This window comes from Oncorhynchus masou, chromosome 31, assembly GCF_036934945.1.
Source record: "Oncorhynchus masou masou isolate Uvic2021 chromosome 31, UVic_Omas_1.1, whole genome shotgun sequence".
NCBI lineage: Eukaryota > Metazoa > Chordata > Actinopteri > Salmoniformes > Salmonidae > Oncorhynchus > Oncorhynchus masou.
Window position 1 is genome coordinate 40,445,727 of NC_088242.1, and position 13,366 is coordinate 40,459,092.

General features: G+C 43.5%; 1 protein-coding gene across 2 annotated transcripts in view; it reads right to left on the reverse strand.

The window, feature by feature from the left end:
• Positions 1 to 12,332, reverse strand: part of prodh2 (proline dehydrogenase 2) — a 29,998-nt gene extending 17,666 nt beyond the window's left edge. The window contains exons 1-3 of one of the 2 annotated variants that reach the window (XM_064950972.1): positions 12,267 to 12,332; positions 1,212 to 1,653; positions 240 to 430 (exon numbers count right to left, since the gene is read on the reverse strand). In XM_064950972.1, the coding sequence (XP_064807044.1) occupies positions 240 to 430; positions 1,212 to 1,439 (419 nt within the window). In that variant the 5' untranslated portion in view covers positions 1,440 to 1,653; positions 12,267 to 12,332. The remainder of the gene's footprint in view (positions 1 to 239; positions 431 to 1,211; positions 1,654 to 12,266) is intronic. The other variant, XM_064950973.1, reaches the window with a different exon arrangement.
• Between the last annotated feature and the right edge of the window lie 1,034 nt (positions 12,333 to 13,366).

Consider the following 13,366-nt stretch of genomic DNA (forward strand, 5'->3'; position numbering starts at 1 on the left):
ATTATCCTAGAAACCATAGACCCACTCCAATTTGCAATAGACCCACTCCATTCTCCAATTTGCATTGCAAACTGCATTGTTGGTTAGGGGATTGTAAGTAAGTATTTCACCTGTTGTATTCTGCGCTTGTGACTAATACAATTTGATTTGATCCACAATAGTTAAACTATCCAAGCCCAGAAGTACAGTTTAGCACGCTAGTGTGGAAAGGGGTTTAACATAGAAATATGTGGTCTAACCCAGTGCTCTCTCCCAGGTCCTCTTCAATGGGCACAGCCAGCATGGGGCGGAGTCCCAGGGAACTCATCTTCTCCATGGAATGGGTGATCTCGCCCTCACTCTCCCCGGCCACAAACTGAGCATATACAGAGGGCCGCAGGAACAGGGCAAACCCCTTTTTCCCGAGCAGAGTCCGCGCTACAGACATGAGCTGAGAGTGGGAGGAAGAGACAAAGAAAGAAAGAAAGAAAGAAAGAAAGAAAGAAAGAAAGAAAGAAAGAAAGAAAGAAAGAAAGAAAGAAAGAAAGAAAGAAAGAAAGAAAGAAAGAAAGAAAGAAAGAAAGAAAGAAAGAAAGAAAGAAAGAAAGAAAGAAAGAAAGAAAGAAAGAAAGAAAGAAAGAAAGAAAGAAAGAAAGAAAGAAAGAAAGAAAGAAAGAAAGAAAGAAAGAAAGAAAGAAAGAAAGAAAGAAAGAAAGAAAGAAAGAAAGAAAGAAAGAAAGAAAGAAGGGGAGGATGAGTGAGTCAAAATTAAGGGGAGAGCGAGTGAGTGAGTCAGGTACAAATAAAGAGATAATTCTGTCTAAAGGTAAAGAGAGGGGGATATAAAAATAAATAAGGAGTATGAGAGGCAGAGAAAGAGTGGGCTCTGATTGACAGGGAGGGAAACCGAGACGGGCAAGCATACTTGACCTTTATACATTGACAGACAACATTGAGTGCAACAGTGTAAGCATTTGACTGTCTGCACTCACTCACTTACTGATTGAGTTCCAAATGGCACTCTATTCCCTATATAATGCACAACCTTTGACCAGAGCCCTATGAGTCGGTGTCAAAAGTAGTGACACTCACTCATTCACTCACTTCACCACTCACTCATTGCCCTCAATTCCTCTCTCTCTCACCCTTCCCTGGTTCATACTGCTCATGTAGTGCATATCTCTTCTCCCTCCCTCCCTCCCTCCCTCCCTCCCTCCCTCCCAGTATCTCACCTTCCCACAGTTGTTGACCAGCACTGGGACAGAGCAGAGTTGGAACACCCCTAATGCTCGGAGCAGCTCCCCAAAGCTCTTTACCCTGAAGGCGCTGGGGTCCTCAAAGTTCAACGCCACGGGGAGGGCGTCCGCTGCCAACCGCTCCACCGCCTTTGGGGCCGCAGTACCCAGCAGCCTCAGCGACAGGAAGTGATGCAATGATGGGCGAAGCAGTGGAGACCTCATCGCTGATGGAGGGCGTCTGGATGGACCCGACGTCTGTGTAGATGTGTGTATGTGAACAATGTGCCTGTTAATATGTGTGTGTGCGTGTCTGTGGTGTGTTTACTTTCCTTGCTTGCGTAGTTGTGTAGACTCCCTTTGCCTTGACCACTTGTTCAGCAGTCTGACAGGGTCACACATACATAAACAAGTGAAGATACCCTCAGCTGAGAACCTGCTGAAAGAGAAGAATGAGGGGTAGAGAACATGTAAACACATACAGAGAAAGAGAAATACAGTACAAGTAAACATTGACCATCATTACAGTACAGCAATTCACCATTTTTATCCAATAGAGGCTGATAATGAGTATCCATCTATACACGCATTACATTTACTTTCCACTTGAATTAAAACTTTGACAATTGTACATTATTATAAATCCATGCCTATTAAGTTAACTGTTAATTTCCCCAAATGCGAGTAAACTAAGCCACAAATATGAATTGCTCTGATAGAGATTAGTGGTGGGCACCAATATCGATAATGTTTGATATGGATATGAGCAAGGCATAATGAATAGTTTTACGTAAAAAGCATAAATGAAGTCCAGTCTGGTGATACAGAAAATATTTGTCACCACAGATGGTTTGTTTACATAGCAGGTTAGGATGATTAATGTGGTAGGTTAGGTGAATTAACATGGCAGGTTAGGAGAATGCGGTTAAGGTAAGGAAAAGGGTTATGGTTAAGGCGTCAGCATGCTTCAGTTCAGCTGGCGCCTGGCTGAACTCGGCAAGCCGAACCAAACGAGTGTAAGACCTTTGCTTGAGAAACAAGAAAAAAGCGGCAATAGTACTGTTTTTCCATTTTGAGACACCGTAGCCAGTATAAACTTCCACACAACTAATCTAACATAACTCTCATAACTCTTCAAATGTGCGGCAGGGTAGCCGAGTGGTTAGAGCATTGGACTAGTCACCGAAAGGTTGCAAGTTTGAATCCCCGATCTGACAAGGTACAAATCTGTCGTTCTGCCCCTGAACAGGCAGTTAACCCACTGTTCCTAGGCCGTCATTGAAAATAAGAATTTGTTCTTAACTGACTTGCCTAGTAAAATAAAGGTAAATTTAAAAATATATTTTTTTAAAGTTGAGCCATTCTTTACATTCAGGTCAAGGGAAATATTGTATTCTTTCTATAAAAAAAAGATATCTACATATTTTTCAGGATGTTGTGTATCCCTGGAAAAATCTGAATGAATTTAAACATAATAGTTTTGAAAACAAAGCTTGTCCAAAAAAAGTGATCTCTTGGCACAACTTACCCCAGATATGGGATAGGACAGGGTAAGTTGAGTATGAGGACAGGGTAAGTTGAGTATGAGGACAGGGTAAGTTGAGCGCCTTGGGGTAAGTGAGTGTTGGTGCTAGTAGGTAAAAGTTTAATTAACGGAGTGGGGTGTGGTATATTGTATATCTTAAATGTATGTCTACATTGAGATAGACAGGTAACTGCCAAAATAATGGAAACACCAACATAAAGTGTCTTTGGACCACCGGAGCAGCTTCAATGCACCGTGGCATAGATTCTACAAATGTCTGGAACACTATTGGAGGGATGCGGCACCATTCTTCAGAGAGAAATTCCATAATTTGGTGTTTTGTTGATTGTGGTGGAAAACACTGTCAAATCGAATTGTGTTTGTCACATGCACAGAATACAACAGAATACAACATTACTGTGAAATGCTTACTTACAGGCCCTTAAAACTTCTTAAAACATTGTTGGTTAAGAAAAAAAACATGTTAAGAAAAAAAGTGTAAAATAAAAGTAACAATTAATTAAACAGCAGCAGTGAAATAACAAGCGAGGCTATATACAGGGTGTTACGGTACAGAGTCAATGTGGAGGCTATATACAGGGTGTTACGGTACAGAGTCAATGTGGAGGCTATATACAGGGTGTTACGGTACAGAGTCAATGTGGAGGCTATATACAGGGTGTTACGGTACAGAGTCAATGTGGAGGCTATATACAGGGGGTACCGGTACAGAGTCAATGTGGAGGCTATATACAGGGTGTTACGGTACAGAGTCAATGTGGAGGCTATATACAGGGTGTTACGGTACAGAGTCAATGTGGAGGCTATATACAGGGTGTTACGGTACAGAGTCAATGTGGAGGCTGTATACAGGGTGTTACGGTACAGAGTCAATGTGGAGGCTATATACAGGGGGTACCGGTACAGAGTCAATGTGGAGACTATATACAGGGGGTACTGGTACAGAGTCAATGTGGAGACTATATACAGGGGGTACCGGTACAGAGTCAATGTGGAGGCTATATACAGGGTGTTACGGTACAGAGTCAACGTGGAGGATATATACAGGGGGTACCGGTACAGTCAATGTGGAAGATATATACAATTGGTACCGGTACAGAGTCAATGCGGATGCTATATACAGGGGGTACCGGTACAGAGTTAATGTGGAGGCTATATACAGGGTGTACTGATACAGAGTCAGTGTGGAGGCTATATACAGGGTGTGACGGTACAGAGTCAATGTGGAGGCTATATACAGGGTGTACCGGTACAGAGTCAATGTGGAAGCTATATACAGGGTGTGACGGTACAGAGTCAATGTGGAGGCTATATACAGGGGGTACCGGTACAGAGTCAATGTGGAGACTATATACAGGGGGTACCGGTACAGAGTCAATGTGGAGGCTATATACAGGGTGTACCGGTATAGAGTCAATGTGGAGGCTATATACAGGGGGTACCGGTACAGAGTCAATGTGGAGACTATATACAGGGGGTACCGGTACAGAGTCAATGTGGAGGCTATATACAGGGTGTTACGATACAGAGTCAATGTGGAGGCTATATACAGGGGGTACCGGTACAGAGTCAATGTGTAGGCTATATACAGGGTGTTACGGTACAGAGTCAATGTGGAGGCTATATACAGGGTGTTACGGTACAGAGTCAGTGTGGAGGCTATATAAAGGGTGTTACGGTACAGAGTCAATGTGGAGGCTATATACAGGGTGTTACAGTACAGAGTCAATGTGGAGGCTATATACAGGGGGTACCGGTACAGAGTCAATGTGGAGGCTATATACAGGGTGTACTGATACAGAGTCAATGTGGAGGCTATATACAGGGTGTTACAGTACAGAGTCAATGTGGAGGCTATATACAGGTTGTTACAGTACAGAGTCAATGTGGAGGCTATGTACAGGGGGTACCGGTACAGAGTCAGTGTGGAGGCTATATACAGGGTGTTACGGTACAGAGTCAATGTGGAGGATATGTACGGGTGTTACGGTACAGAGTCAATGTGGAGGCTATATACAGGGTGTTACGGTACAGAGTCAATGTGGAGGCTATATAGAGGGTGTTACGGTACAGAGTCAGTGTGGAGGCTATATACAGGGGGTTCCGGTACAGAGTCAATGTGGAGGCTATATACAGGGTGTACTGATACAGAGTCAATGTGGAGGCTATATAGAGGGTGTTACGGTTCAGAGTCAATGTGGAGGCTATATACAGTGGGTACCGGTACAGAGTCAATGTGGAGGCTATATACAGGGGGTACCGGTACAGAGTCAATGTGGAGGCTATATACAGGGTGTTACGGTACAGAGTCAATGTGGAGGCTAAATACAGGGGGTACCGGTACAGAGTCAATGTGGAGGCTATATACAGGGTGTTACGGTACAGAGTCAGTGTGGAGGATATATACGGGTGTTACGGTACAGAGTCAATGTGGAGGCTATATACAGGGGGTACCGTTACAGAGTCAATGTGGAGGCTATATACAGGGTGTTACGGTACAGAGTCAGTGTGGAGGCTATATACAGGGTGTTACGGTACAGAGTCAGTGTGGAGGCTATATAAAGGGTGTTACGGTACAGAGTCAATGTGGAGGCTGTATACAGGGTGTTACAGTACAGAGTCAATGTGGAGGCTATATACAGGGGGTACCGGTACAGAGTCAATGTGGAGGCTATATACAGGGTGTACAATACAGAGTCAATGTGGAGGCTATATAGAGGGTGTTACGGTTCAGAGTCAATGTGGAGGCTATATACAGTGGGTACCGGTACAGAGTCAATGTGGAGGCTATGTACAGGGGGTACCGGTACAGAGTCAATGTGGAGGCTATATACAGGGGGTACCGGTACAGAGTCAATGTGGAGGCTATATACAGGGTGTACTGATACAGAGTCAATGTGGAGGCTATATACAGGGTGTTACAGTACAGAGTCAATGTGGAGGCTATATACAGGGTGTTACAGTACAGAGTCAATGTGGAGGCTATATACAGGGTGTTACAGTACAGAGTCAATGTGGAGGCTATGTACAGGGGGTACCGGTACAGAGTCAGTGTGGAGGCTATATACAGGGTGTTACGGTACAAAGTCAATGTGGAGGCTATATACAGGGTGTACTGATACAGAGTCAATGTGGAGGCTATATAGAGGGTGTTACGGTTCAGAGTCAATGTGGAGGCTATATACAGTGGGTACCGGTACAGAGTCAATGTGGAGGCTATATACAGGGGGTACCGGTACAGAGTCAATGTGGAGGCTATATACAGGGTGTTACGGTACAGAGTCAATGTGGAGGCTAAATACAGGGGGTACCGGTACAGAGTCAATGTGGAGGCTATATACAGGGTGTTACGGTACAGAGTCAATGTGGAGGATATATACGGGTGTTACGGTACAGAGTCAATGTGGAGGCTATATACAGGGGGTATCGGTACAGAGTCAATGTGGAGGCTGTATACAGGGGGTACCGGTACAGAGTCAATGTGGAGGCTATATACAGGGTGTTACGGTACAGAGTCAATGTGGAGGCTATATACAGGGGGTACCGGTACAGAGTCAATGTGGAGGCTATATACAGGGGGTACCGGTACAGAGTCAATGTGGAGACTATATACAGGGCGTACTGGTACAGAGTCAATGTGGAGACTATATACAGGGGGTACCGGTACAGAGTCAATGTGAAGGCTATATACAGGGTGTTACGGTACAGAGTCAGTGTGGAGGCTATATAAAGGGTGTTACGGTACAGAGTCAATGTGGTGGCTATATACAGGGGGTACCAGTACATAGTCAATGTGGAGGCTATATACAGGGTGTTACGGTACAGAGTCAATGTGGAGGCTATATACAGGGGGTACCGGTACAGAGTCAATGTGGAGGCTATATACAGGGGTACCGGTACAGAGTCAATGTGGAGGCTATGTACAGTGGGTACCAGTACAGAGTCAATGTGGAGGCTATGTACAGGGGGTACCGGTACAGAGTCAATGTGGAGGCTATATACAGGGGGTACCGGTACAGAGTCAATGTGGAGGCTATATACAGGGTGTACTGATACAGAGTCAATGTGGAGGCTATATACAGGGTTTTACGGTACAGAGTCAATGTGGAGGATATATACAGGGAGTACCAGTACAGAGTCAATGTGGAGGCTATATACAGGGTGTTACGGTACAGAGTCAATGTGGATGCTATATACAGGGGGTATCGGTACAGAGTCAATGTGGAGGCTATATACAGGGTGTTACGGTACAGAGTCAATGTGGAGGCTATATACAGGGGGTTTCGGTACAGAGTCAATGTGCGGGGTCACCGGTTAGTCGAGGTAATTGTGGTAATATGTACATGTAGGTAGAGTTAAAGTGACTATGCATAGATAATAAACAGAGAGTCACAGCAGCGTAAAAGAGGGTTCTGGGTAGCCCTTTGATTAGCCGTTCAGGAGTCTTATGGCTTGGGAATTAAAGCAGAAGCCTTTTGGATCTAGACTTGGCGCTCCAGTACCACTTGCCTTGCGGAAGCAGAGAGAACAGTCTATGACTAGGCTGGCTGGAGTCTTTGACAATTTTTAGGGCCTTCCTCTGACACCATTACCTACCCTCACCACCTGGGGGCGGCCCGTCGGGAAGTCCAGGATCCAGTTGCAGAGGGAGGTGTTTAGTCTCAGTGTCCTTAGCTTAGTGATGAGCATTGAGGGCACTATGGTGTTGAACACTGAGCTGTAGTCAATGAATAGCATTCTCACATAGGTGCTCCTTTGTCCAGGTGGGAAAGGGCAGTGTTGATTGCAATAGAGATTGCATCATCTGTGGATCTGTTACGGCAGTTTGCAAATTGGAGTGGGTCTACGGTTTCTGGGATAATGTGGTTGATGTGAGCCATGACCTGCCTTTCAATGCACTTCATGGCTACAGACGTGAGTGCTAAGGGTTGGTAATCATTTAGGCAGGTTACCTTAGTGTTCTTGGGCACAGGGACTATGGTGGTCTGCTTAAAACATGTTGGTATTACAGATTCCGTCAGGGACAAGTTGAAAATGTCAGTGAAGACAGTTGCCAGTTGGTCAGCGCATGCTCACAGTACACGTCATGGTAATCCGTCTGGCCCTGTGGCCTTGTGAATGTCAACCTGTTTAAAGGTCTTACTCACATTGGCTATGGAGAGCGTGATCACACAGTCATCCGGAACAGCTGATGCTCTCATGCATGTTTCAGTGTTACTTGCCTCGAAGCGAGCATAGAGGTCATTTAGCTCGTCTGGTAGGTTCGTGTCACTGGGCAGCTCGTGGCTGGGCTTCCCTTTGTAGTCTGTAATAGTTTGCAAGCCCTTCCACAACCAACGAAGATCAGAGCTGGTGTAGTACGATTCAATCTTAGTCCTGTACTGATGCTTTGCCTGCTTGATGGCTTGTCGGAGGGCCGAGCAGGATTTCTTATAAACTTCTGGGTTCGAGTCCCGCTCCTAGAAAGCGGCAGTTCGACCATTTAGCTCAGTGCGGATGTTGCCTGTAATCCATGGCTTCTGGCTGGGGTATGTACGTTCGGTCACTGTGGGGGTGACGTCATCGATGCACTTGTTGATGAAGCCAGTGACTGACGTGGAGTACTCCTCAATGCCATAGGAAGAATCACGGAACATAATGCAGTCTGTGCTAGCAAAACAGTCCTGTAAGTTAGCATCTGTTTCGTCTGACCACTTTCTTATTTACAGAGTCACTGGTGCATCCTGCTTCAGTTTTTATTTGTAAGCCATGTGGAAGGACCACCAGGGAGCAGGCTGTGCCCACTGATTGTAGCCCAGGCCAGCATGTGGGTACAGGGAATCAGAGGCAGTTAAGCACACCTGGCAGCACTAATCACCTATTCTCTTCCTCCTACATAAGATATACGGGAGAACCAGTGGTGCATCCTGCTTCAGTTGTTATTTGTAAGCAGTGTGGAAGGACCACCAGGTAGCTCGTGGTAAAAAGACATGTTGATTCTCCAAACGGAGGACTTACTTGACAGACGAGAGGCGAAAGGAACGGACTAACTCTTGGGAATGGCAAACACTGATTCTCTCCACCACCAGAAATGAGCTCTCCACGAACGTATAGTTAAGACGGTGACACACTCTTCATGTACGTTATAGTTCAGTTACTTTGTTTTCCTTATTCCTTTAAAGAAGATGCGTGTTATCCTTTTGAGATCATCCTTGGTTGTGGGAGAAGAAAAGATACCTCCATTGAGAACTTTGTTCTATGTTCTGCTCCCGACTAATTTATTCCACCTTTCCGCTTTACAGCAACAGACAAAAAATACTTGGTCCACTCACAGCAGGAATCGGGAGGATAGAATTATGGTCAGATTTCCCAAATGGGGGGCGAGAAAGAGCTTTGTACGAGTGTCTGTGTGTGGAGTAAAGGTGGTCTAGAGTTTTTTCCCCCTCTGGTTGCTCATTTAACATGCTGGTAGAAATGAGGTAAAAATAATTTAAATTTCCCTTCATTAAAGTCCCGAGCGCTGCCTCTGGATGAGCGTTTTTCTGTTTGCTTATGGCGGAATACAGTCTTAGTGCCAGCATCGGTCTGTGGTGCTATGTGGACAGAAACTCTCTAGGTAGATATTGTGGTCTACAGTTTATCATGATATACTATACCTTAGGTGAGCAAAACCTTGAGACTTCCTTAGATTGCATACACCAGCTGTTGTTTACAAAATACATAGACCACCAACCCATATCTTACCAGAGGCCGCTGTTCTATCCTGCCGAAAGAGCTTAAAACCTGCCAGCTGTATGTTATTCATGTCGTCGTTCAGCCACGACTCGGTGAAACATAAGATATTACAGTTTTTAATGTCCCGTTAGTAGGATATACGTGCTGGTAGCTCTTCTATTTTATTATCCAATGATGGTACTTTGGCTAATAGGACCGATCACTATTGGCAGATTACCCACTCGTCGTTGGATCCTGACAAGGCACCCCAATCTTCATCCCCGATATCTCTGTCTCTTTCTCCTGCGAATGATGGGGATGAGGGCCTTGTCGGGGGTCTGTAGTAAATCTTTCCCATCCAACACTTTAAAGAAAAAGTATTGCTCCAGTACGGGGTGAGTAATCGTTGTCCTGACATCTAGAAGATCTTTTCAGTCATAAGACACAGTGGCAGAAACATTATGTACAAATAAGTTACAAATAACGCAAATAAAACCGCACAATTGGTTAGGAGATCGTAAAACTGCAGCCATCTCCTCGCGCCGCTCCAGAATCTTGCATAAATGTTCAATTGGGTTGAGATCTGGAGACTGAGACAGCCATTGCATATGGTTTACATGGTTTTCATGCCCATCAAACCATTCAGTGACTACTCGTGCCCTGTGGATGGGCAAATTGTCATCTGCTCCCATCAGGATAGAGATGATTTACCACAGGTTGAATGTGATCCCTCAGAATGACTGTGTATTTACTGACATTTACCTTGCCCACTAAGTGGTTGAGTGGACCTAAACCATGACAGGAAAATCCACCCCATACCATAACAGAGCCGCCAGAACCCTCATTTACTCAAGTGTTGCCCTTATCTTGTCAGTTACTTGTAGATTTCTCTGTTCAATATTACTTACCCTTCCATTTCTTGACCAATTGTCTGGGACAGGGACGTTGTTTCGATGTGCCAATTCATAGGCAAGATCTCTGCATTTGAGGCTACAAAGATCATGAAACTAGTCTGCGAAATTCGTGATATGTTTAGCAAGCTCAGACTCCATGTCATCAGATAAGACCAGTATGCCTGTGCTACTCTATCATAGCCTCTCTTTCACAAAGGTACTTGTTCTTTACATTTTTTGTCAATGTACCTCTTCAGTGTCAGTCTGTTTTTTCAACCCTTGCTTCTGCTCAAATGGATTTCTTCTTCTCTAATTTCCTTAGCTGCTCTGTCAAGAACCTAGAGGGGGGCTCGACCCCTGCTTGCTTTACAGTTGTATACATGGGGCATGATGATGTCTGCTCTGTAACAATAATGCAGTTTTGAATTCATATGTATGACACATTGAAAAATTACTATGCATATTATGCATAAAACTGACGATGTCATCAAAGCAAACATACCCCAAAGCAAACAATTTGACTAGAATAGCCCACATAGCTGCAAATATGCACTTTCATGCTAGGTTTAGGGCACACATGTCCAACTCATCCCATGGAGTGTCTGCAGGAACTCCCCTCAGACACTAGGCCCTGCATGGACCGAGTTTGACACCCCTGCTTTAGGGTGCCATATTGTAGCTTATTGAGACCCCAATTGATGTATAAAATAATCTTCTACATTGGTTTAGATGAAACCTATAACAAATGAATTGGACTTTGTGAAATCTGTTTTTTGGACCTAGGTTGCTAACCACAATTGTCCATGTGGTTTCTTCCTTCACAGACTTCAAATGAAATGATTACCTCTTCCTAAATATTTGCGTATGGTTTCCGAGAAACAAGGGGTGGCTCTCCTAACCCTTTGGATCAACTTACCCCACTTTCCCCTACTCTGTGTGCCTCCATTCTCCCCCTCCTTATACTGTCCTCCCCTCCAGCCCTCTGCTGTAAATTCCCATGAACACTATTTAAGTGACGCTGACTTACTAAGAAGTATTACTCAATGTATGACATGTTTGTGGTTTTTGTTGCATCATTTTGCTGATTCGGAGCAGTAAGATTGCACTTGAACATCAGGCGAGTAATCAGATAAAACCTGATGTCCATATGCTGTACATAGTAGTGAGTGTTGAACTGCAAAAATACAATTTTATCGTTGTGGAGTAAACCACACGACACCATGTCCAGATGAAGGAGAAACTGTTTTCTAAATTGTTAACAGTGTAACCTGCACTGTTTCTGTAGGGGAGACCGGGGACAGTTGTAACGCATTTTGGAGTTTATTAAACTTGTATTTATTCTAACACTGTTTGATGTAGAGAGTTGTACATTTCACAAAGGCAACTTACATTTATTTGCCTGCTAACTATTAATATAGTTTAGACACCTGTGCTAAATGTGGAATTTTTACATTTCTGTCTTAATCCGAAAAGTCCTGATGTTACAAATGACCCCAATAGCAGGGTTATTAGTGATGCTATATGGGACAGTTGCAACACTTGAACATAAAAAAAATATATTAACATTAATTCAGCAATGTTATGATTTGAAACTTATATGTGGATGAAAACACACTAAATTGAATAAAAATAAATAAAAAATAAACACTTTTAGACATGTCACTCAGTAGAAAAATGCATATTTTGTATAACAGTAGAATTTGACATTTTTATGAGGTATTATCTTAGTTGCACTGCCACAGTTGATTTAAAGGGAAATTTGATATGTGAATGTCTATATACTATAAAATGGTATTTTTAATAAAACCAATATCAATATTGTATCAATAAAATGCAAATCTAAATTAAGATTATTTATTATTATTTATAGGTGCCCATCGCTAATTAAGACCAAAACAGAAAAAGCAAAGGAACCCTTACCATATGTCCAGAGTACACGGTCTGTCACCAGTCGATTGACACATTTCATCTAGAGGGAGGTTCTATGGGGGTGGACACAGACGTGTTGTACCATTTATTGGGTAACTAGCCAGTTAATGAGTGGCTAACTTGAGTAAACATCAGGTTCACCTCGGAGAGCACAAATAATTGGTGTCAAGTCCACGTTGGATCCAAATTGTAATTGTCAAGCCCATTGAAATCAGTGTCAAGCCCATGTTGGATCCCAAAGCATCGGCAAAACCTTACAAATCAATGGTTGTAGAGGTAATGTCAAGCCCACGTTGGATCCAAAGTATCGGCAATACCTTACAAATCAATTGAAGTAGTAGTTCCATCTCAGACAGACATGTGAAAGATTTCAGAGCTTTTAATGAAAAACAGCACTAGTCTCTCTGCTGATGAGTAACCCCAAAGAAATTGACATCCAAAAATGAACCCACATGTTTCTACTCACTGGTTTTCTATGAAGATAAATGCTTTTCTCAAAGTGCATTGTTACTCCAGTTATTAACCACAAAAGTAACAAAAAGTTGCAATCTGTGATTGCTACATACATTTTTGTACATTGATAAAATTGACACGGTATAATTGACTCGACAACAACCAATATAAAAATCTTTGACCTCGATTAACTTAACAGGAAATCATTCAAAATCTCATTGACCATTTGTGTAGCTATACCACTTGTGGCAATATGTTGTTTTATTCATATTGTATAATCCAGGTATTTTCTCCTCTCTGCTCATTTTGGACCAACTCAACTCTTTTCAACCTTTTGCCAAACCCCAACTTCTCCTCTGTCCCCCCCCCTTTCCCAGACCAAGAAAATGGCAACCACCCAAAATAAAGTAAAGATGGCGTTCCTGCCTGCCAACATTGCAGACCCCTGCTAGAACTCACAATGCTTGGGTAGGTGTTTACTTATCAGCTACCACTTCATGTGACATAGCAATTTGATGCCCGACTACAGTAGTCGGGAAGGAACTTGACCAATAGATCATAGAGGATGTTGGGAAAACCACAGATGTTGAATTACCCAGAAATCGCAGAGAGAAAGGGACAGGTGTTAAACAGATAGT